The sequence below is a fragment of the Catharus ustulatus genome, chromosome 13 (assembly GCF_009819885.2).
Source record: "Catharus ustulatus isolate bCatUst1 chromosome 13, bCatUst1.pri.v2, whole genome shotgun sequence".
In the NCBI taxonomy this organism is placed as follows: domain Eukaryota; kingdom Metazoa; phylum Chordata; class Aves; order Passeriformes; family Turdidae; genus Catharus; species Catharus ustulatus.
The window spans coordinates 2,941,463-2,965,341 of record NC_046233.1 but is presented as its reverse complement, the minus strand read 5'-3'; the positions used below and the strand labels follow the sequence as shown (position 1 = coordinate 2,965,341).

The following is a 23,879-nucleotide window of genomic DNA, read 5'->3' as shown; positions in this document are numbered from 1 at the left end:
CTGTGCCTTTATCCAACTGAAAAAAAAAATCCCTTTACTCAAATATTCCTCCATGAGGGAAACATTCCAAGGCAGAGTCAGAAGCACTGTTTAAATTGCCATTGAAGTAAAGAAAATTATATTTGCTGAGATCTGGCTTTAACAAAAATTCTCAATTACCACTTTGCTGCAAATCACTCTTGCTTTACACCACCACCAGTGTGCTTTGCTGATACTCATTTCACTCTATAGCCTTAAATGCACAAGAGACTGCCTTTTTTCCAGCTATAAAATTTCATATTATTTCATTTCCTATACTGGATTATATCCTCCCATTTATTTACTCATTTTAAAATAAAATTGGCTGTTTTGAAAGCACAGGATTGAGAATATCCATCAGTAATCTTTTCACAAAGCAAGACAAAATTTGTACTTCCCATAGATGGGAGGCCTAAATGATCCCCCAAATAAATCCAATTGACTGAAAATTGAAGGTTTCACCAATGGACCAAGAAATGTTTTTGAAAAAAAATCTTTCTGTCACAGAAAAAAATACCAAGCACAATCACTTTACTCCCAGCAAGCCTTGTGAGCTTTTAAGCCATTTCTTAGAGACCTTACCAAGAAACTGCTGCAGAAATTCTCATTTTCTGGGAGCACTTAAATGCCACTTAAATGGATTTTTAAGCCTAAATGCCTGATGGAACTGCAGGAACTGGAAATTCCAGAGTACCCCAGTACAGTTTGATGAGTAAAGAAAGGTAGGAGAGAGGCAGAGGTTTCCTACCATAGTAAGTGAGACGTCCTCTGGCAATGTTTTTTCCTCTGGAGTTTTCAGTAATGCATTCATAGAGCCCTGCATCCTCCTGCTGGAAATTAGGGATTTCAATCATGCCATTGGATTTCCTCAGCTTTATTTTACTTGGAAATGGCAGCCCGTCAGTTCTTCTCCAGTTAATCTGAGGCACAGGGCTAAAGAGAGAGTAATGAGATTTTAAACAGTTTTGCTTAAAGTCCTTGATTGTCATAATGAGATACTTAAAGCAAACTAAATTCAGCAGTGACTTGCAGGCTGTGTTAAAAGCAGTAACCACACTGTACATGACAGATGGGCAGACACTCTGGCACCTGATTTGCATTCACTGCTGATTCCTGCTCTGCATTTGTGGTACCAGATTTGTCAGGATAACTCTGTGAATGCCCAGTAATTGCAAAATTTCCTGTAAATCAGCACTGGCCTCCCCAGAGGACAGCTGAGATTTACCAGTGGCTTCCATGGAGGGAGAATCCAGGCAATGCTTTTGGAATTGCCATCCTCCAGCAGCCTTTTATTCTGATTTGCAAACTTTCCCTGCCCTCACTGGGGAGCCAAAGCAATAGTGTGTGATCAAGTTATCAATCTGGTATGGGCACCTGACAAAGCTGCCTGCAAGCAAACCCCACACTGGTAAGTAAATACATTTACAGAAACACAAATGCATTCTCAGATCATCTGTGAAAGAGAAAAGGTATCAGCTGTGAGTGAAGCATCACTCAGAGGAGAAACACATTTCAATCTTTATTCTGGCTATAAAGGAAGAACAATATTATGAAAGCATCAAGTGCATTTTAAGAGGAAAATTCAGACAACATTCTCACAGACTTCAGCACCATTTCTTTGCACAGAGAAAAGAGACTTAATAAAAAGGTCACATGCAAAACCACACTGAATTTACTCCAGTTAATTTGAAATAAAATGTAAATTCCTGTGCTGCCAATATACACATCTTAATTCTAAACAAAATCAAAATACACTCCAGGAGTCTTTGCCCTCTTATTTCAAGGCAGGAGCTGTGATGACCAAAATCAGGTGTTGGGAAAACACCAGAACAAACTGCCAGAACTCCAGACCTCTTGTGCAGGTGAACCCCAAGGTGCTTCAATTTTCAGTGAAGATCAGAACTTACTTTCCCAGAGCAAAGCACTCCAGCTTCACAGTGGAGCCTTTGGCTGCTGCGAGCGTCTCCGGGAACTGAACTTCTATTTTGGGCTCATACTCCCCCATCACACCTGTGGGAGACAATGGACAAGGTCAGACTTTGAAGGTGATTTTTAAAGGCTTTTCTTTCTCTCTTTTGCAATTCAAAATGAAGTTTATTTCTCTGCTTATAAAGGGAGGCACAGTCAGATCAGAGTTAGGACGCAACAGAGCTTATCTTTTTAGAAAGATAATATTATCTTTGGATTTTAATTTAGTTATGCATTACATTATTAAAAAAAAAGAAGAAAGAGGGTACACCTGAGGAGTTTGAAGGGGACTACACAAGGAGCAAGGAATGTGTGGTCTTTCTAAATGGGAAAGGCAGAACACAAAGGACAACTCTATACAGAGACCACAGAGTTGAGGGAGGGGATGCACCGAGTTAGAAACCAAAAACCCCCAATTTCAGCTGTACACCAACACACCAGCCAACCCAGGAGAATTCAGGGTGCAAAGCCCCACAGGTGGGTGGGTGATGCTGGGAACGTCCCCAGTTTTGGCAGCCGTACCGTCCGTGCGCAGCACCAGCGGCGTGGGCGAGCCCAGCACGGGGCTGCTGCTGGCCCTGCTGGTCACCACACAGCTGTAGTTGCCCACGTCCGAGGGCTCCACCTTGGCTATGTACAGGTGGCCTGTCTCCTGGGACACGAAGCGCCGGCTGTCCTCCTGCACAAACGACGGGTACTCGTTGAAGATCCAGGCGAACGACAGCTCTGGGTGGGGGAAAAAGCACAAAAGGTGATGGATGGGAATTCCCTGTGGGATCCAGGACATTCCCTGGAGCCTGGGCAGGGGGCTCAGATGGCTTGGCACAGTGCCCAAGACCCCTGTGGGTTTGATTTAAGTCCCTGGGAAAAATTACCATCCTTATATGAAGAATTACAAGTCGCAAAAAATACGTAGAGCATAAATTAGATTGTTAGATTATTAGATTATTAGAAGGTAGAAAAGTGAGTTTGTAAAATTGTTTATATTAAGGGTCTGAACACAAGATGGAAGGATTTGGGAGTGGTATGTCTTTCTCCTTCATGGCATCCCTCTTTTGGGTTAGGACGGCACTTTGGGATTGGTTTGAGAGAAAACTGGACAGTGCAATGTAGGTGTCACATATTGGAAGATAATTGTAAACATCAAGTGTGTAATTTAGAGTATAAAAGATAACTCCTGCCCCAAGGGCAGGCAGTGTGCCTCCAGCTGACATCAGGATGGACCTCTGCAAGTCAGGGAAAAAGTTCCTTAGATAACAAAGAATAAACAACCTTGGAAACCTCAGAAAATGACTTCTGACTCTTCCTTCAGTGCTTTAGCTGGAAAAAAAAGAAACTCTGAGACCCCCAACTACTGTGCAGTGAGTGATCTCTGAGACAGAGACACTGCTGTTCACATTTCCCCACTTTCTGCTTCCCTTCAAAAGTCACTTTATTACTGTGTTTGGGTGGGAAGGAAAAGGATTTGACAGGAAGGGCTCACAGATATGTGTAGAACAGAAAGATCTTGGAATGTAGAATCTGAAGAAGGAATAGAAGTGATTGCAAGTTTTGATACAGAGGAAAAGAATTGCTGAGCCAGTGTTAGTGGGTAACTAAGAAGGCAAAGGATAAAATGAGTTGGAAGGGGCTTTTATGACTCTGAGCAAAGGATAAATCCACCACAAAAAACCCCATGATTTTACCAAGCAAAAAGATTTTCACAGGCAAACAAGAAAACCAATGCTGCAAGTAGAAGAAAAAATCTCAGAATTTTCCACTGCAAGAAAACTGAAAAACGACTTTTAGCTCAAACTGTAACACACTGATCTTCTGTGATTGGAAAATAGTAACATGAATATAGTAATGTTAGGATAGGCTCTAGGTAATAGTAAAAGTGTTCATTGGTTGTTATGTAATAAGATGCACAGTAAAGAAAGAAATTCAATGCTTTGTAACACGGATGGAACAGAGTTTCAGGACACAGGGTTTGCATTTAGCCATCAGCTCTGGGCTCACCCCTGACCCACAGCTGCTGGAACCTCATCTGTGCAATAAACAGCATCTCAAGAGCTGTCTGAATCTCCATCTCTCAGTATCTGACAGCATTGCATTATTTACATTTATTGCATTATTTATTGTCTAGCAAACAGCCAATGACTGAGAAAACCAGATTTTAAAAAATACCAAAACTAGCAAAACCCCCTATTTTTTCCTCCTCCAGCAGAAAAAAAAGGCCAAAGTAATCCAGAATGTTAAGGGGTTTCTTTAAATCTCCTTAAATCTCCATTTTTTTTTCCTCCCTAAATTTAATATGCACAGAAATAGGAGCAGACAGCAAAATCGAGAGCAAACTTGGCTAAAATGGAAAGATTATTCATTCAGGAGCTGCTTAACTCCTCAGCCAGATGATTAGCAGGTAGAAACAGGACAGGATAAGAATGTCAGAAGGAGCCTAAATTCCCAGTAGGGCTCATCACACAGCAAAACTGATTTTTCATACAAAACTCCCTAAAAACTCCATTAAAAAAATTTCTGTATGATGGGGCAAAGTAGCCCTTGCTACCATTCATTATGATTGTCTGAAAGCAAAGGAAAAAAAAAACTCCATACGTAAAAAGATAAGCTTAGAGATTTGGCAATCCAATCCAAAATGAATTTGTTTTGTTTCCTGAGCATCACTGAGAGCTTTGTGTGCCAATTTTAATTAGCAAAAACCCCTTCCTGTGCGAGGCCACGTGTTTGTCTCATCCACTTCCTACAGGATCAAAGGAAAATAAATTTTTAATGGTGTTCCAGGCAAGGAATAATTTTTCACCCACGTGCCACTTATGCAAAGATTACAGCTCCTGGAAGTGCTAATTAGCAATGATTACAGCTTGATTGACCTCTCTTGGTGTTGCAGTGTCTGCAGCACTGGAGATCAGCCCCTCCTGCACAGGTTTAATTTGAAGGTGCACAAATTTGGGGGCACCAGGAAAGGAAAAGGTGGTACATCCTGAACCCTCAACCCCTCCCCAGGCTGCCAAAGCCAACAGGACAATTTGACACAAGTTAAGACAGGTGGGAAATAAAACCCACTCAATAAATGAAATTATTAAGGTATTTATGGGCTGCCTGGCATCAAATGACATGGCTGATCAGTAAAGTGCATTTAATTTTCTTCTATCAATATTTAAACCTCTTCCATTAGGATAATTTTGCAGCAGTGGCGTGTCCCAACCATTAACAGGAGTTAAACTTCTGTCATATTTAGAAATATTTATTGCCAAAACCAGAGCCATAAGGAGGAAAAGACTTGCAAGATCTTCTCAGGAGCAGCAGTGGCTTTCACCCCAATTCTCTCCTCCAGAACTCCAGAGGTGCAATTCATTTTTAGGGGAGGGAAGGCAGCAAGGATTTGTCAGGAAACAAGGGGGGAATTATTACAGTTGGAAGCATTAAATTATTTCAAAGAAAGAAAAAAAGAGAGTACACCTGAGGAGTTTGAAGGGGACCACCCAATGTGTGGTTTTTCTAAATGGGAAAGGCAGAAAAGAGTGGAGACAGCAATCACAGGGCTGAGGGAGGGGCTGCACACCAAATTAGGGACCAAAAAACCCCATTTTCAGCTCCACACCAAACCCAGACACCCACAAGGCAGCAGTGGGTGACACCAGGCTTTACAGCTTCTGGTATTTACTGAACCACTTGTGTGTGATTGCTCAAAATATTATTGCTGGCTTAAAAAAAAAAAAAAAAAAAAAAAAAAAAGAGAGAAAATATAAAGAAAAAAGATGCCCAGAAGAGTGTGAGGGTGGAGAGATCTGGAGATGCAGCAGGAAAAGAAGCAGCTTCATTTCATTCCTGTGATTTTGGGTTAAATCAAGAGCAAACTCACTGAAATCAGTCTCTGGGATTACAGCAGCCATGCAAAGTGGATTCCAGTTTAATTGGCTCCTTCAACAGCCTCTGAATAAACACTCCTGAAAACCTAATTCCCCATTCAACACATATTTTTCATATTTTCACTGACTCTCTTAAAAAACTCTGGGGTATTTCTATCCCCATGCCCCACCACCATCACCTCATTTTATATTTACTGTCCTTTACAAAATCGTATTCTTATTTTCCAAATAATAATAATAAAAAATCATATTAAACAACTTGTGGTGTGATTTATTATGTTTACACCATTTGCCTGTTGCTGATCTTAGGGCACCCTCCAGGGACACAAACTCACTCCCTTTCTGCCAATTACAAGTTTTCAGTTGATTTTCTGTTATAAATGGAAGTAATATGCCTCTCCTGGGCTTCCTCTGAGTTCTAAGCCTTTGCTTTCCAATGCATTTTTTCCTTTTTTTGGCGACCATACATGGGTAAGGTATTGGAAATTACAGTTATTACTCAATTTTTATTTGCTTACTACATCTTGGTTGGCAGCTTCTCTTTATTTTGCATTATTTGATTATTATTTACTGTGCAGTCTCCAACACACTCAGCATGTTCACACTGTTCCAGGCCTTTTGTGCACCTAAGTGCTCAATTAAAAAATGCTTATAAAATTACCTGTCATTTTTAAATCTGAATTCTTTATGAAATTCAGCAATTAAATCACCATGGCCTTTGAGGTTTACCTCCAAGGGTCATTTCCTGCTATTTATGAACCTTACAAAACCCTAAATTACTGTTGCTAAAGGAACATAATGCAGTAAAACCCGCACATTTATTGGTTTTTAACTATGTTCAAAGTCAAGCCTTAAGTTTATGCACATCCTTTGGAAAATATGGCTTTGAATTATGTTTAAAGGATTTTAGAAATACAGAATTTAAAGAAATTACACATTTCTTCTAAGTGAGACTGAAACACTTCACTAGGAGATCATTTAGAGAACCAGGGTGATTTTACTTCTTGGAAACTGAATTTAAGTGACAGCAGCAGTGGTGGAAATTCCAAACTGTAATTAAATTCAGGAAGTTGGAAAAACAGAAGTTTGGGGGGAAAAAAGGCACAAAGACAAAAGACAATTCACAAAGTTAATTTTATCCACTCTTTGCATAAATAATGTCAGGGCTTGCTCCTTGTCTTCTGACACCTGCTTAACATTTACCTGGAGCCCCATAATTCACACCTAAATGAGACTTCTAAAATAGCCACAAGCAAGTGATGTGGACAGTATTCTTCTGAAACAGATTTAAAATGTTCCAAAGTGACTGGATTTGAATTAGCCAAGTGGGTGTTTCCAGAAAAAAAGCTGGTAGGAAATGAAAATTCTTGATTTTGGGGAGCATGGAGCACAGTAAAGAGTACAAGGTTAAAAAAAACAAACAAACAAAAAAAAAATATCCAAACAATCAGAAAAAAAACAACCACCAAAACATAAAGAAGGTTCATGTCAATCAATCAATCCCAATTATTTAATTCACTTCTCCAGTTCTGATTTTACAATATCCTGTAGCAGAGACACAAGGAGAAGTTAAAATAGCCTGGAATTTTATCTCCAAATTTTGTCTCTGTCTGGAATTTTGTCTCTGCCTATCCCACAGGAGGGCACCTGGAAAACTGTTTCTAAGAAAGCAATCAGACAGAATTTAGCAATGTCAGAAACTGCAATTAAAACCATGGAAATCTGCAGCAAACAGCTATTTTGAATGATCTATCTTAGGTTAAAAATAATGGAAAAGTAACACTGATTTTGAGAGGATAATAACACACTCCCTAATTAGGGCAGAAACCAATTAGTTCATCATTTGGCCCAATTTCAGCTCAAAGTGTGATGAAATGGCAGAAAAGGGAACAAATCTCCTGTTTGTGGATGAGCAGCATCACCCAGGAGGGAGGAGCTCTGAGCACTCAGCTTTTTGTGGGATCATCACCCACAAAAATGAGCATTTTCCAGCACTGGATGTCTGCACAGGGACCTCTGGAAAATGCCAACAAATTACCTGAAAGTAGGAAATTAATTCTTGAGGTAAAAGTGCATGGAGGTCCCAGAGGATGCTCTGGGGTGCAAACTGTCCTTGCAGGGAAATCCTTGGGTTACACTGCTGTGGGGTGTGAGTGCTCCCAGGGGTATCACTGATGTCATTTAGCATAAATTACCTTCAAAAATCTCCTTAATATTTTTCTTTTCTTTCTTGGGTCAATTTTCCTGCTTAGCTCACCACCTTGAGCAAGCCCCCAGCCCCAGCTGCTCTTGGTGCCACTTTCTCTGTGCCATAAACCAACAACATCTCCCTCATTTCTCCTGGCAAACCTTAAAGATTGCTTTCCAAATAGAAATTTCAGCTCTGGAGGCGTAGGACAAGGTGTTTATGTGCTCCCATATGTGCAAACTGCAGCTCCAAATGTCACGAGGTGCCACTGGCAGGAATGGCAGCATTCTGGCAATGGAAAAGCAGTTTATTTAGTTTATTATTTGAGATAAACTGTACATAACTGCAAGGTTTAGGGTATGTTCTTGTACACATTCAATGCCCAGAAATTAAACAGTCCCAGGTATGTCCAACTGGGAAAAACAAACCAAACCCAGGCTCAGACTGAATTTCCAAGGGGGATCCTGGGGCTGTTGGCATTCAAGCAGCTCTATCACTGATAATGAAAAAGTCTTTAGCTCCAGTCACACTTCAGAGAACAAAGTGGGCTGGTATTTACTTTTTGTTCATGTTCTCCATATAAAAATAATGACAATTACAAACCCTCTACAGCAGGGCTGGAATTGTGGCCTCCAGGAGTGATGTGAGACAGTGAGATCTGCTTACAATAGGTGCAGTGTATTTCCAACATCTGAAATTTCACCTGAACTCTGCAGAAGAACTCTTTTGGCTGAATTTTTGTTTATACAAAATGTAAACTGCGTGATGGGAATGCAAATCCAGCCACAAAAAGTGAAGAATCCCCAGAAACTAATTTTATTTCAGAGCATAATGGCAACACTCTGATTTGAAACTAATGTATACCATTAATTGTTTTGGCATAAAAGGAGAGTTATTTTATAGCTAAAATATACCAGATCAATTTTCAGCCTGCTGAGCAGGTCATCAGGCATGCAAGTTGTGTGTATGGAACAGCCCAGAACAATGAGAGCAGTGAGACACACACACAATATCCTGCAATTCCAATCTACTCATTTAATGAGAATGTTGAAATGCTTCAGCTGAAGTTGCAAGGTTCCTACTTCAAGCTAAAACCTGATTTTCATTTTTAAATGAAACATGGTAAGAGTCCACTTGTCTTTTTTCGATTTTGGAATGAGCTTTAGTTTGATGCAATTCTTCAAAAAGACTAATTTGTATTTTTTTTCCTGCTGATCCCACAGCCCCAGAACTGGCCAAGAGGTAACACACACAATGATCTGGCACACAGGGATGTCACACAGCCACTAAAAGCCCCTTGCTCCTCACATTTAATAATTCCTGGGGCTTTCTTAAATCACTCACAGCAGCATCACAAGCAACACTCACCACTGGAACTAAAGCACCAACATTTCTCAGCTCATCCTTGGGACACAGATGCTCCAGACTGATTTCTCTATTAGCACCAAACCCCTCCTGTAAGTCCAGCTGCAGAGAGCACAGCAAAGAGCTCAGCAGCCCAGGGACCACTAGCCAGGAGCAGCTTTTCCTGGCCAAGCCTCCCCAGCAGGTCACACATCCCTGGGTGCTCCCAGGGCAGCCCAGATGTTAATGAGAGCCTGAGAGAACAGCTCTGTGCCCTTGGCTTCCAGTGCTGAATAAAAATCCCCATTCTGCTTCCCCTGGAGCTGTGCAGGGGATGGATTGGTTCCTCTTCATCACATTTCTGCACTAATTGCTCCAGACTCGCTGTGTCATTCCAGGAGCTCTGGCTCTGAGCACGCTGCTCCCACTCTGGAAGCAGCAGAAAAGTAAGAAAGTGCTTTAGGAAGCAATATGTAAATACATCCCCATTAGCCATATCCATTTCAAGTGACAAATTGTTCTTTTAATCACCTCCCTACAACTTTACATTTAATTGCTGAGAGCATTTCCAGAACTCTGTTGTGCTTTTTCAATAGCTGGAAGGATTTTAAATTGCTTCCTGCCTATAATAATTTTGAGGATAAAAAAGGCGATAGTTTAGTTTATTGCTGAACTAAAATAAATCTGATTTCTTGTGAGTGTTAAATATTAGGGACATAAACCAAGGAAAACGAATGGAAATACCCAGGAGTCAATTTTCAAAGTAAAGCACCAATATTTATATGTGGAAGCAGTAATTAGTGACACTTTCATTTGGTACTCTTGCACTCTTTTAGGAGAAGGTACTTGATAAAACCCTTGTGAAAAACAAAAATTCCTTTCAGCATTCTTGTTCTGAGTGCTGGGATCAGCTGGGACTGCAGCCACCTCCCTCCTCCTAATCAATTATCCTCTTTCCAAAGGAAAAACCCAAATATTTTAGTAGAGAAGATAATAAAGAGCTGGAGGAGAAATACCCCCCAGTCACAATTTAGGGATAAAAATAAACCTGGTGGAGAGCCAAATGCAGTTATTGCCTCCAGTTTCCTCCTCTTTTTCCCAAGGCATAACTGAGATACCTGGGACTGGGTAAGTGAAAAGGTTCAACCTGAATTTTTTCTTGCAGTTTGGTTCTTCCCAATCTACTTCTCCAATTTTCTTTCCATCCACCCATTCTTCTGAGATACCCCACAATGGAACATGGGGTTAGAATTCTGTAAGATTTTGGGGTAGGAAACTGCTCAAAGCTTCTTAGATCACTCACCCACCTCTGTGTCACCTTAAAAACATGCACTACAAAGCAACTGAAGATGGTGCACAAAAATATAAATACGATATATTAATTTCAGCTTGGGACAGAGGTTTATCAAAAGAAAAAAGCAGACCGCATTTGACAAAGGGCACAGCAGAGTGTCTCTGGTTTGGTCCTGGTGGTGAAAAGAATGCCCTGGCAGGCAGAAATCTCTGGAAGATGCAGCTGAGAATGTGTATTATTTCCCTTCACATGGACAAACAGAGGTGTCTCTCAGGTGCCATCTGATTTCAAACTGCCAGCTGAAATTTGTGCAGATGATGATGATGACGACACCAGCAGGACTACTGAAAAATATGTTTTAAATAAAAATGCTGTTTCTCCTTGGCAGATTGAAACAGCACAGGAACATTATGGAGCTGTTTTTAAGGAGAATACCCTTACAATATTCAAGGTACCACTCCCCTTAAAATATATTTTTGTTCAAGAAGCTCTGCAAGTGTGATTTATTGCTGGTGCCCAGACGTGTGTCATCCACAACCTGCAATTAAAGCAGGAAGCAAACGTGCAAAACCAGGATGGTGAAACGGGAGTGTGGATGGGATATTAGAGATAAACCCTTCCCTGGGAGGGTGGAACAGGGTGCCCAGAGCAGCTGTGGCTGCCCCTGGATCCCTGGAATGTCCCAGGTTGGAGTAATGGGACAGTGGAGGTGTCCCTGCCATGGCAGGGCTGGAATCACAGCTTTAAGGTCTCTTCCAACCCAACCTTTCCATAAAACACTGATGTGCAGCAGGAAAGAAATCATATCCTGCAGTTGCACCTATTTAACTTTGCTTTGCTTCAAAGGTACAAAATGTTTCCAAAGCCAAATACGTCAAATTAATTCAACTTATATAGTTCCCTGAAAAATTTTGTTGCTATTCAGGAGTTGCAGAAGAAGCAAAGCATCCAAGTATTTTTGGCATCTGAGACTCTTTCCATGCCATTCTGCCCACGAAGCAGAGCCCTGCTGGAACTTGCAGGTCTCCAAATGACAATACAAGAGACACGAGCAGAAATCTGCAAGTCTAAACACTCGTTTGGAACAGACATGCCATTATTCAGTGAAGGATTTGTCACAGCAAACACTGAGCAATAAATTGGGATCTATTTTTCCATGATCTAATATTATTTCCTATCAGCATGTCACAACTCTGACACAATATGCTGTGAGCTGAATTGATCCCTGCCCTTCAAATCCAGCCTCATTTATGGATTAAACCTACATTTATCTGGGAGTTATATGAAGAGGAAGGACAAATCCTTGCTGCTTTATCCATGCAGGAACATCCCTGCCATACTGCAGGAAATAGGAACACACAGCACACAAGGCTGATTAGGAATAAATCAGAATTTCCTTGGGATTTTCCAAGCAGCAGCTCATCAGCTCCACAAAATTCTTGTCATTTATTCAAGTTCTCCTGGGTGATGGTCCCATTCCCCATGGGAACAATGCTGCAGGAAGCACACCAATGTAAAACTAATGTGGAGTTTTTCCAGGGAAACTAAAATTTGTTGAAATGTTCAAATAACCATCAAGCAGATCTTCAGTTCTACCATTAAAAATCAACTTTTTCTCTGTGTATAAAGCAGCTTCAAAGCACCCCAGACAACACAAAAGGACCATGCCTCATTGCCTCCTCCTCTCTTGAAGAGCAGAAATACCTCATAAATCCAAAATCAATGTCAGATGAGGAAAACTGACTGTACTAAACAAATATAAATCAGAGTATATAGGAACAGCAATACCAGCTGAAGACAAGCTACACAATAATCACAATTCAGTACAGTAGTAACAGGAGGTAAAACCCTACAGGAACTCAGATTTGCTTCACTGAGGGCTTTGTCACTCGTTAGATACCAATTTTGGACCAAAATCAATAGCAGTGAAAAATCATTTTTAGATCTCCATATGTCTAGCTTTTCCCATTCTTGGCAGAATGGGCAAAAATTAGCATCACATGAATGTTTTTTAACCAGCTGCACATTAACTGTGTCCAACATTAAGTTTGGGATATGGAGATGTTTGTTGGATCGACAGCCCCTTAAAACCATTAAAGACAGAACAGTAACACAGTAAAATGTCAAAATAGCTGTAGAGATTCCAGCGCAATTTAAAGGTTTTAACAACTAGAAAAGTAGTGGGACAGCTACACAAATCCATTTTTGATGTTTTGAGAATGTGGGTGAGATGATTTACTGATTTTTGGTGGCAAAAAAAGGGTATTTTAACAGGCTCCCTGCAACAGAATTTAAAGATCCAGAAGTATGGCCATGCAGAACAATGACAGATGACCATGTTAATTATCCAAACATCACTGCTCAATTATGAAACAACTTTGAGTATTTAACATAAAACCAGCCTGATCAGGAAAATATTTGGTGGGGGGGAAAAGTCTTCACACTCAAATAATTTACCAAATCTTCCACTCAGTAAATCCCAAACAAGACTGCTAAAAATGGGAATTTTATTCAATTTCCAGAAAGGGGAAATGTTGCAGCTCTAAAAAAGTATTGGAGTGGTCTGTGATTCGTAAATGGAGTTTCATTGTTGATTTAATGCTGGATGTCCACACTCCAGTGGAGCTGGAACTGCACACTCAAAAGGACAAAACCACTGCAAACTGCAGGAATAATTTGCTCCCCATTGAAAAGGGACATTCACACAACTTATGTAAATATCTGTGCCTAAGATAAGCAAGGAAAAAAATGTGATAAATTGTGGAAGGGAAGCAATTTTCTTTTTGCATACTATGAGCTGGGGATGAACATTGGTTTCTATTGTAACTGGGATGCTGTACATGCAGGAATAATCACTATTTAATCAAGTCTCTTCTTGCAAACTCTTTACAGAGAATGCAAGAAATAAGTGCAATTAAGTTAGCAAGATCTTAGAAACTGCACAACACACCAGAAAACAAAAGCAGGGTATTTTGGGGGCTACAGGGGGAGAGGAAACAAGTTGGTGAAAAAGGTTTTTAGAATTAGTATGGCCTGGAATTCTTCGATAGCTCAGTGCAATAAATACAGACTCAAAAAATTAAAAAAAAAAAAGTCAGACCACTGACCTGGAAAGGGCTGAACATCCCTCAGGCCAGGTCATGGTCCTAAACCATCCCTGCTCCTCCTAACAAACCATTTCTGCTTCCTGGCTGGATGTTTTATCCCACCCTGGCAGGGACACTGTGTGTTTGATGCCAGCCTGCTACAGCTTTATTTCAGTGAAGAAAGGAGGAGGATTTTTTTCCCACCTTGCTCCATGTCTCCTGAAAACCTCAGTTAATCCTCCAACTCTCAGCCATATTCAAGGATTTGAAATAATTCTGGTACCAGTTCTCAGTCCCATCTGGTAACTCCTTTTTGCTCAGCTCTGTTTTTATCATGAACAGCACCATTAGTGTGGGGGTGTCAATCATCTCCCATCTGCTGACTGCAGGAGGAATTCTCACCTCTCCCAGCCACTGTTCCAGCACCATGAGCACGTCAGGCATCACCTCCTGCTCACAGCTCAACCCAAACCCTGCCAGCAGCGTTGCCTCAGCTTGGCCATCACCTCTGGGTGTAAACCCACACACAGGACACAGCTGCAGCAACAGCTGGGCCACTCCAGACCTGGGACTGCATCTAGAAGGAGAATTTCATCATTCTGGTTCTAACAGATAGCTGGGACATGACCTGTTTTCTCAGCTGCTGAAAGACAAAGCTGCTGTAAGGCTATAAAGATGATTTAAGAGTATGTATCAGTTTAGAGGGGAAAAATTCTGCAAGCTCAGACAGTTGTAAAATTGCCACTTTATGGCTGTGTCTGCTTGGACTCTGCCAAATTTATGAGGCCACAACGCCTATATTATTGAATATAATGTCTGGCTTCTATTACCTTGCCTTTGCAATCAAATGTAATGTTTAACATCACAGCCCTTCAATAATGACACTCTGTATCAATTAAAAACAATAAAACCAGTTCCTTTCAGATATTACTTGGGGCTCAATAGCAATTAGTCAAAGACTGAAGATGCAGAATGAGGGATGAAAGGTACTTGCAACTTTTGGTCCACCAAGAATCCATATACCCACTTTTCTCACCCCCTCAGTGCAGCAGTGGTTTAAATGACACAGCATCACTGCATCCCAGCACAGAATGTCTTGATTGCAAGAACACAGGCACTGTCAAAGACAAGCATCTCTGCAATTCTCTGCTCACAGGGAAAACTGGATTCATTGAGCCTCACCAATTGTGAAATTGGGCAGAATGGAACTCCAGAAGATCCTCCATTAATTACAGGAAATCCCATAAAAATCAGACACATTAAGTGCACAGAAATGACCAGGAACCAGATAAAAGTAAATCCTCTTAAACACATCCCTCCTTTGATTTTGGTTTCCTCCTCCCTGCATTTACTCCAGAACCCATATTTCGCTGTGATTGTGATTTTTGGCATTTCCAGGGGTGCTGCCCAGCCCCCAGGTCCCCCCTTACCTCCTGCCCGGGGCGGGGTCCCGCAGAGCAGCACGACCCCCTGGCCCTCGCGCACCGACACCGCGCTCCTCATCCTCGTCCTGGAGCTCTCCACATCTGCAAACAGAAGAGCAGCACATCAGGAGACAGCAGCAGGCAGGAGAAATCCAGCAGATCCCTGGAATCCAGCAGATCCCTAAAATCCAGCAGATCCCCAAAGTCCTGACCTCCCATCCCCTGTGTGCAGCCCAGCACGGTCAGTGCAGAGTTGCAGACAAGGCTGCTGGGCACAAGGGAGGGTGACAGAATTTGGGATGAAGGGAATTCATCTGCAGGGAGATAATTGAGCAGATCCTGTGGCTAATTTTGTTCTTCTGCCTGGCTTCTGCTACCCTGCTTTGATAACCAAAATGGAGCCAATGACTTAAAAATAGGTCCTCAAGCCAGTGTTTCTTTGCAAATGAAGGATAAAATGAACACAGCATCAAGATCCAACTAAGCTTCCCTGTCCAATGTAAAATGACATTAATAACAGCTATTCAGAAAACAAATATGGATCTTTTCCAGGAGAAAGGAGCCTCCTGGACCACATTCCAGTAGGAGAGTCCCTGGAGCATCACTAAGCCAGAGCTCTGCACCTCGGTGTGCTGACCCTCCTTGGGGCTCTGGGATTATTTTAGGAGCACAGGACACCCTGAGTGGAAAGGATCCACAAGGATTATTGAGTGCATCTCCTGGCCTTGCACAGGACACTCCAAAAATCACACATGGTGTTGTCCAGCACTTCTTGGGGGGAGGAAGCAAATGCTTCAGTTGCCATAAATGCCAGTATTTTATAATAAATTTATATTTAATATTTAAAATAAAATAAAATAAATATTAATATAAATAAATTTATATTTTATGTTTATGACTCACTCTGCCTGGTGAGTCAAGACCCAAGAAAGTTGGACCTTATTACACCCTTGAACTAAGCTAAAGACAACATGTAATACAAACCAATACACTCACAGCCTTTTCCATAAATAAACCATCTATTTTTCCATAACAGAACAGAAGCCAACTTAAAAAAAAAAATTGTTTAGAACCTTGTATAGGATACTAAACTAACACAGTCTTTAAATAAGGCTGTCTTTATAACCAAGCATAATAGGAGCAGTGAGCTGACCAACAGCAGCTATTTCCCAAAATATGATGTTTTTTATTACTGCAAAGCAACAACTGTTACAGTGAGAACACTGAATAAGAGTGATTAGAATTTCAACAGCTCCTTTAAAAAATGCTGCAGTAAGAGAGGTTTGTACAATCCTTTGTTAGTGCACATAAAGTTCACAGGAATGTTTCTCAGAAGGGCTCTTATCAACTTCCCAAGTGAATTTCCACGCAGGTATCCTCAGAACAAACCCAGATCCTTTCGCTGGATATGATGTAGAAGTCACAAACTGATTTCACTCAGGGATCAAAACAGGACATTAAATTCTTGTTTCAGGCCTTTCAAGCATCTTGCTCTTTCCCCCATAACATTATACACTCATCAGCTGCCCCAACACCATTCCCCAGAGCCATGGAAGGGAAAACCAGGAGCTGCCAGCACCTCAGAGAACACACACTGATTTGTACCAGGATGAATCACACCAAAAGAATTAGTATTTTACATAAAAAATTAATTTAGACCACATTTTGCCTCTTACATCACAAGTCATAAATCTTAAAAAATACCATTTCCATAGCTGAAATGGGTTTTGAAGCCCATGTGTTTATTTATTGCAACTACAGAACTTTAGAGCCTTTCTTGTCTTTGTGTTGTCCAACAGATGATAAGGGCAGGATGGGATTGGGCTGGGAGCAGCTTGGGGGATGTGGCACATGGAGGATTGGGAAGGGAATCATCCCAGAGGGACCAGGCAGGACCCACCACAGCTCTGAGCTGCTGCAGTGCTGTAAAAATTGGAATTATTTATCACTGACTGCAGGTGAAGAGTGTTGCCACATAAAACCAGTTGTTGGGGAAACAAGAAGCAACGCACACCCATCCAAAAATGAAGAATATGAGCCATACTACAATAAAAAAATAATTTCCCACAAATTAGCAGGAAGTTCCTCATCCCACCTTCCAGAGCAGCTCAGCTACCGGAGTCACCACAAAATAGCATCACTTCATTTCCATACAAACTCCTGCACTGCCTGGCACAGCTTTGAGCATAATGAGAAGCAGCATGCAGAACAGGAGCAGGGCTCTTGCTTAGCATTGCACAGCCCAGCCCCAATCCCTGACCTGCAGAGCACTGCCTGCTGCTCAACACCACGCTGCTCCCATGTCCAGGAGCTCTGCAGCACATCCACGGGGCTGAAGGTCAAACCCAGGCTGTTTGGAAGTATATCAAGAGTGATTGTTTATCCTTGAGCTTCTTTGTCAGGTTTTTGTTTGATTTTTTAAATAAAGCTGCTATTCCAAGCACAATAACTCCAGGGAGAAGAGCTGCATCTCCTAACAAAACTTATTATTGCAGGAACTCATTGGCAAGGGACATGAAATCCTCAGGGTAAATAAAACACCTTAAAAGGTGGACTAATAATGACAAAGCTTGTTTATTTTTACAGATTGAGCTGTATCCCTGAAATCAGAGGTTCTTACCCTGCTGAAATGTCTCAGCAGATAAAATATAACTGCAAACAAAGAACAGGGATCAGGACAGAAGATTGTTTTGAGGAGAGGTGAGTCAGAACAGGACTCACTTTTCAGCAGCCATGAGATGACAACATCCCATTGTTCAGGCAAAGAAAAGGCCAGAAACACATGAAGTATTTCTGCATTTTATCTGCTGGACTAAGGACTGGTTTACTCATCAGCAGATTTTTGAAACTCTTCAACCTGGTCACCAAACTGAAGTGTTTTCATTAGTTTCTCTTGCCTTAATCTTTTCACTTCTTCCTTGCATTTATTACACCTCGCTTCTAATCTCCTTTCATCTGAAATGCAACCATTCATGGAAAAAATTAACAATTTAATTACTTAACCCTGCCAGGCTAAGGCTCTAATCGTGCTGCTGAAAATATTTTGGTAAAAATGTTACAAAAATCCTGACTACAGGGGAAAAAAAAATCCAATATAAAAACAGCTAGAACTGTAATTTGCAAATTAAATGCTTTTATTGCCTGTTTAGAGTTTGCCACATAGAAGGAAGTTTAAAATTAGCAACTGAGGCTTTCTGACTCCTGAAACAGCATTTTCTTCTCCTTTCCCCTGCTAATACATGTATTTGCCTCATTGCTTCAGCACCAAGTCCATAAAGTTGTATCAACTGAAATGCACATGCCATTGCAATAAAGTGAAGAAAAAAAACACAATTCAGCTTTGCAGAAAAGTCTTTGATTCTGCCCAAAGTGGGAACAACAAAACGAGTTCCTGCCCATATAGAAAAGATGTGAAAACTGCATATTCCTCTGGGTTCTCTCCTTTTGTTGAATGAGCCAAGTTTTCAGTCTTAAGCACTGAGACAAAGATTCCAAAAAGTGGAGTGACAGTGATGTGAGTATCCAACCTGTAAGAGCTGCATTTGAACACTCCTGTGGCACTCAGGGCAATTAAAAGACATGGATTTGTGGATTCATGAGGGGAAAACACGACCTGGAGCATCTCTGTAAGGTAAACTGAACTCAGTGACATTTTTATAACAGAATAAATCAGAACTCATCTGCAGAGCCCACAGACCAAACTCACTGCGAGCAGCTCCCAGATGTCTCTGGTTTGTGATCCCGTGTCATCCAGAATGTGAAACACTCATCTTAGAGAAATTAGGATTTTAGTTAAAAGTTAGAAGAAATTAGGCTTGAGATAGTCACCTGAAATTTAAATAATTGATTCCTGTCAATTTATGTTTGCTGAGCTGTGCTTGCAATGGGAAAGGATGAAACTGGTAGGCAGGTTCAAAGAACACAAACAATTGCAACCAGAAACTCATTCTTTGCAAAACTGGAGCTGCCCCAAAAGCCATTTGTATTGTCATTGATAGAAAAGGTCAGGGTGAGGAAGACTCGCCTTACTTCCTCCTTTTAAGACCCCTCCCCACAAAAACGAACCCAGACTTAATTCAAGAAGCCAACCACGCTGCTTAATTGCCATTCCAGCTAATTACCATGGGCAGTGGGGATGGGAGGGGCTGGTATTATGAATATGGATTTGTTTGAACCTTTTGTCAATAAACAGACTCTGTGACCAGCTGTGATTGTGCAGTGTGTGTTAGAGGGTTACCTCACACTGCTGCCCAGCGCTGAATAAACATTCACTTTGTAACTTTAAATTGTTAGAGAGGCTTTGGTCTGTCATAGTTGAGTATCAGCGTTAGGCCAATACTCATATTTTGGTAAATCAAAGGGATGGGGCAGGATCACATCAAACACCAGAGAAGACACACAGCATCCTGCCATGAAGAATTCAGAGCGTTTCTGGTGCCAGAGCTGCTCCACACACACAGCTGTGCCTTGTGGCAGTGCTGACTGATGCTGCATTTTGTCAAGAAACCTGGGGGATATTTCACCCCTGACACTAATTCTGTACACAGGAGCTTTGCAAGATTTGCAGGCACTGCTAAAACTTACACCAAATCCTATTTATTATTTTAGGTAATACACAGAACACATTCACTGTGAGACGAGCAGGATTCAGTTTTTCAACTTTTTTTTTTTTTTTAAAATTCAGATTTCCAGCTCCAAGTCCAGTAGCACCCAAGCATCTCACCACACTTGTATCAATTGCTCTTTATTGTCAAACACATGTTTATTAGCAATTCTACCATGTTTTGAAAACTGCAGAACAAAGATTCAAGCTCTAAAAACATAATTGTCCCTTAATAGCCATGAAAATATTTATTGTATTGCTACATCAGACCCACTGTTATTCAAAGGAGCAGAACTTGTTAAATATACTTTAGGTACAAGTCTGCATTGGTAGGATGTTCGAGTGCCTAAATGAGTCAGACAACCAAATCTGAGCTGTTTTCTTGAGTGGGTAATTCTGAAGTGGGGACTCTGTTTGATGTCAGCCCATAATGAAGCACTAATTCACAGCCCACTCGCCCTGGAAAAAGTCACATTATTAAAAAGATCGGAAATTCCACTCTCCCAGCTCTTGAGGGCAAATAACAGCCTCAGCACGTTGTAATAGCTGTGTTGGTAATGAGAACTGCTGGAGAAAACAGAGTAACGCCAATTTGTTTCTTTAAAAAGAAAAAAAAGAACACAAACAGCAAAACCAAACAGCCTTCAGCCCTAAATCACCTGTGTGCATGAACAAACCTCCCCCACCACCCTGCACCCCAAAACTGGCATTGCTGTGGTCATGAATTTTATATTTCTTCAGACAGGCACCCAAATCTGGATGTACACTTTGCATAAATAATTTCCACCAGGATATTTGGGATAAACTGCCTGTTAACCCCAACACACCAAGGCTGCAGTGAGCCAGTGACAAACCTGCTGCTGCCTTCCCAGAGCTTGGAAAATCACAGAGGTAGGAGCGAGGGATGAGACCAAAAATTATCTCTGTAACCAATTTCTGCTGGGCTGAGAGAGAGGAACAAAAATATGAACAGTGCAGGAGTGAGCATTACTCAAAGCAGGCAGGGTGGGGGTGATTTTTCTCTCCAGGAGAGATCCAGAGGCTGCTGGTGCAAACACAGAACTCCACATCAACCTCTCCAAAATCCCTTCCTGGCTCAACTCACATTTTATGCCCTCAAAGCAGGGTGAGCAAAACAACCTCCCACCCTTCAAATCTCACTTTGCACCCAAAATGCTGCTCAGACAACCTGAGAGTTTGAAATATTGCCCCCACCTCTGCTCCCATCAGTGCCACCAGCAGAGCCCATAGAAATATTGCCAATAAAATGCAGCAAACCTCAGTGCACAGCAGACCCTGCAGGTTGTTCCCATCCCAGGAATTGTGAATATTGCACAGGTGAGCCCTGCTGGGATGAGCAGGCTGCTGGAGCCAGGTGCAGTGAGCAACCAGCCAACAGCAGCAAAAACACCTCACAAATCTTTACAACTCTTCCCCTTCCCTTGAATCAACCTGAGGTGCAGGAAAATACGAAACAGGAGAAAATTAAATGCTCTTACACCAATTAAAGGAGAATAATTCAAAAGTCTGTGTTATATGAGCACAAAAAAAAATAGGAAAAGCTGAAAAATAAGTTAGCACAGATGTATCAGTGTGGTGAGCAGGAGATGCCAGCATGGGAAGAGGTAGAAGAGCTTCAATAATGAGGGGAAAATGGACAGAAATGGATGAGGTGGTTTGTGTGGAGGAACTCAAGGAAGGGACCAGAGACAGCAGAGATTAAAACAAAAAAAAAGGCAGTAAAACAATATTAATAGCATAAAAGTTGAGTCAACATCCCATAAGCAGGAGGTGGTTTTTTTTTTAAACACGCTTTGCACTGGCAAAAATGCACTGAAAGAACTGGAAAAAACCCAAAGCAAGCCCTAGCAGCGTTACTAGGGAAATGCATGTTTTGAAAGGAAAATGTTCTCCAATAGGTATTTCCAAAAATATGCCTTTCACAAATTCTTATTATCTGGGAATTACCACTCAACTCCAGGCAAACACAGCACTGAACAAAGCAATTCAAGCAATTTGAGAAGCATCTCAGGAGGCAAGGATGTTTGCTCAAGGAAATTATCCTACAGTCAACTTCTCAGATGCAACACAGATTTTTTTTTTTATTTTTTTCCCCCTAACACTTTCCCAAAACAAGCCCTAAGAACATCCTGACTGTCTGCTAAGCTCCAGCCCTGGTAACCACAAAGCAGGTTTAGTGCTGAAGAACACCAGGCTATTCACATTTCAATAGTTAAACAGATGGCTAAAGCCCTGCCAGATCTAGCTCTAATTATGTGAAGGTTTGTTTATTTATTAAATATGCAGCAGTGCTCCCAAAAAGCCTTTCCTCAATAAATAAATCAATGAAAACCATCCTACAACAGCTCAGTTTGAAAGCACTGGGAACATGCTGATGACAGTGGGATTTGTTTTATTTTCCTGCCACTGACTTCAGTCCTTTTATGCTTCCAGAGATTCCACTTTCCACAGAGAAATGGGCAGATTCTGCCCCATTTATTACAAAATATTTCATCACCAGAAAGGATTCCTGGGGTCTGGGCAGCCAGGCTCTGCCATTTCCTCACCTCTCAAGGTGTGGAGCAGCTGGCACAGGTCCCAGCTTTGCCTGGGGCCAGCAGAGATGTGACAGTGACAGAGAATAAAACAGCAGATGGACAAGTGTCCTGCCCACAGTGCCTCACCCCAGCTGCTCTCCAGACCTCCAAACCAAAAACTTGGGAGCCAGCACAAACCCCAGTGTTCCCAGCCCTTCCAAAGCTGTGTTCACATCCAAATGGGTGGCCTGACCTGGGCTGAGCAAAATAATGTGAAATATTTTGTTGTATGTGCAATGAAAGAAATCATCTCCCCATCCATCAGCTACAGCAGTGAAATAACATACCAGGAGTAAGAGATCCAACCTTAACCCATTACTGACCCTGCCAGAATCACCCAGGCCATTTTCTGCTCCAAAATCAGCTGGGTTTTATTTCCAGTTCAGTATTTTTAACTGGACATGTTAAACACTAATATACTTCAATTTTTCATATTTATTTTAATAATTCTCCAGTTTGCTACTTCTCAACCTCAGGTATGCTGTACCTCAACTCTTTATTAAAAGAAATACAAGGGAACCTGGAGCAGGTGACAATTTCTACAAAACTGAATTCAATAATCCACTTGAAGTAAGCTGTAGAAAGGATAAGGTGCAAGGATAGATTCACACTGTGACAAAAATAATATTTACAGAGGAATTTAGGAGAAATTAAAGCTAAATTCTATTACTGAAGATGAAAAAGAGGCAGAAATAAAAGTAATTTTCAGAGCACATTTGCCTGGCTCATGCAGAGGAAGAAGAGTTATTTCACTGTATTAACAATTCACATCACAATCTGAAGGAAGAGGTGGGCGAATTTTCACGTTTGACAATTAAAGTGCCTCAGCCTCAGCATCCTGAATGCAGCATTTGGGACTGACATTAATTGCTCCTGTGAAGTTCAAACCTACCATTTCTGAATCAGGGGTGTAACATGCTCCACTCCAACCCCAGCAGGATCTGAGTGAGCACCAAGATGTCACCACAGCATAAAACAGGCTCTGGAAAATTGCTGCAAACATTTCTGACTATAAATCTCTGGGGTTACTCGCTGGGATTAGACTGCATTAACAGGCTCAGAAGGACAGCACAGATAAGAAAAATGATCTATTTCTATTTCTATCCCAGCACCATACAGCAACACTGAGGTTGTAGCTTAATGGATGCTCAGGAGCACATCAAAGCAAACCAGAAGAGATTTTGTTCACCTCCTTCACAGTAGCAAAAAGTGGCTAAAGCAGGTCTGGAGTTATTTCTTACAGTATTCAGGGAACAGGAATGCAGGGAAAGGCATTTCTCACCCTGATGTCATTTGCAGCTGACAAGCAAAACTGGTATTTTCTGTGGCAGATAAGGCAGAAAAATGGAAAGAAACTCCATGTTACTGTGATGTGGACAGAGGAGATGCTCAAAACAATAATAATTTGCCAGATTCACATAAAAAAAGCAAAAATGAAAATTAGAATTTTATCTCCATGAGGCAGACCATGGAGGAGCCCATGAGGCAGAA

The 23,879-nt window shown here is 41.3% G+C and overlaps 1 protein-coding gene across 2 annotated transcripts in view; it reads right to left on the bottom strand.

Moving 5' to 3' along the window:
• The window catches only part of LOC117002486 (contactin-3-like), a 99,378-nt gene that overhangs the window by 35,169 nt on the left and 40,330 nt on the right, over positions 1-23,879 (bottom strand). For both annotated transcript variants that reach the window (XM_033071648.2, XM_033071649.1), the window contains 4 exons: positions 15,195-15,290; positions 2,509-2,712; positions 1,926-2,028; positions 767-951 (listed from right to left, as the gene is read on the bottom strand). In XM_033071648.2, coding sequence (XP_032927539.1) covers positions 767-951; positions 1,926-2,028; positions 2,509-2,712; positions 15,195-15,290 — 588 coding nt within the window. The remainder of the gene's footprint in view (positions 1-766; positions 952-1,925; positions 2,029-2,508; positions 2,713-15,194; positions 15,291-23,879) is intronic.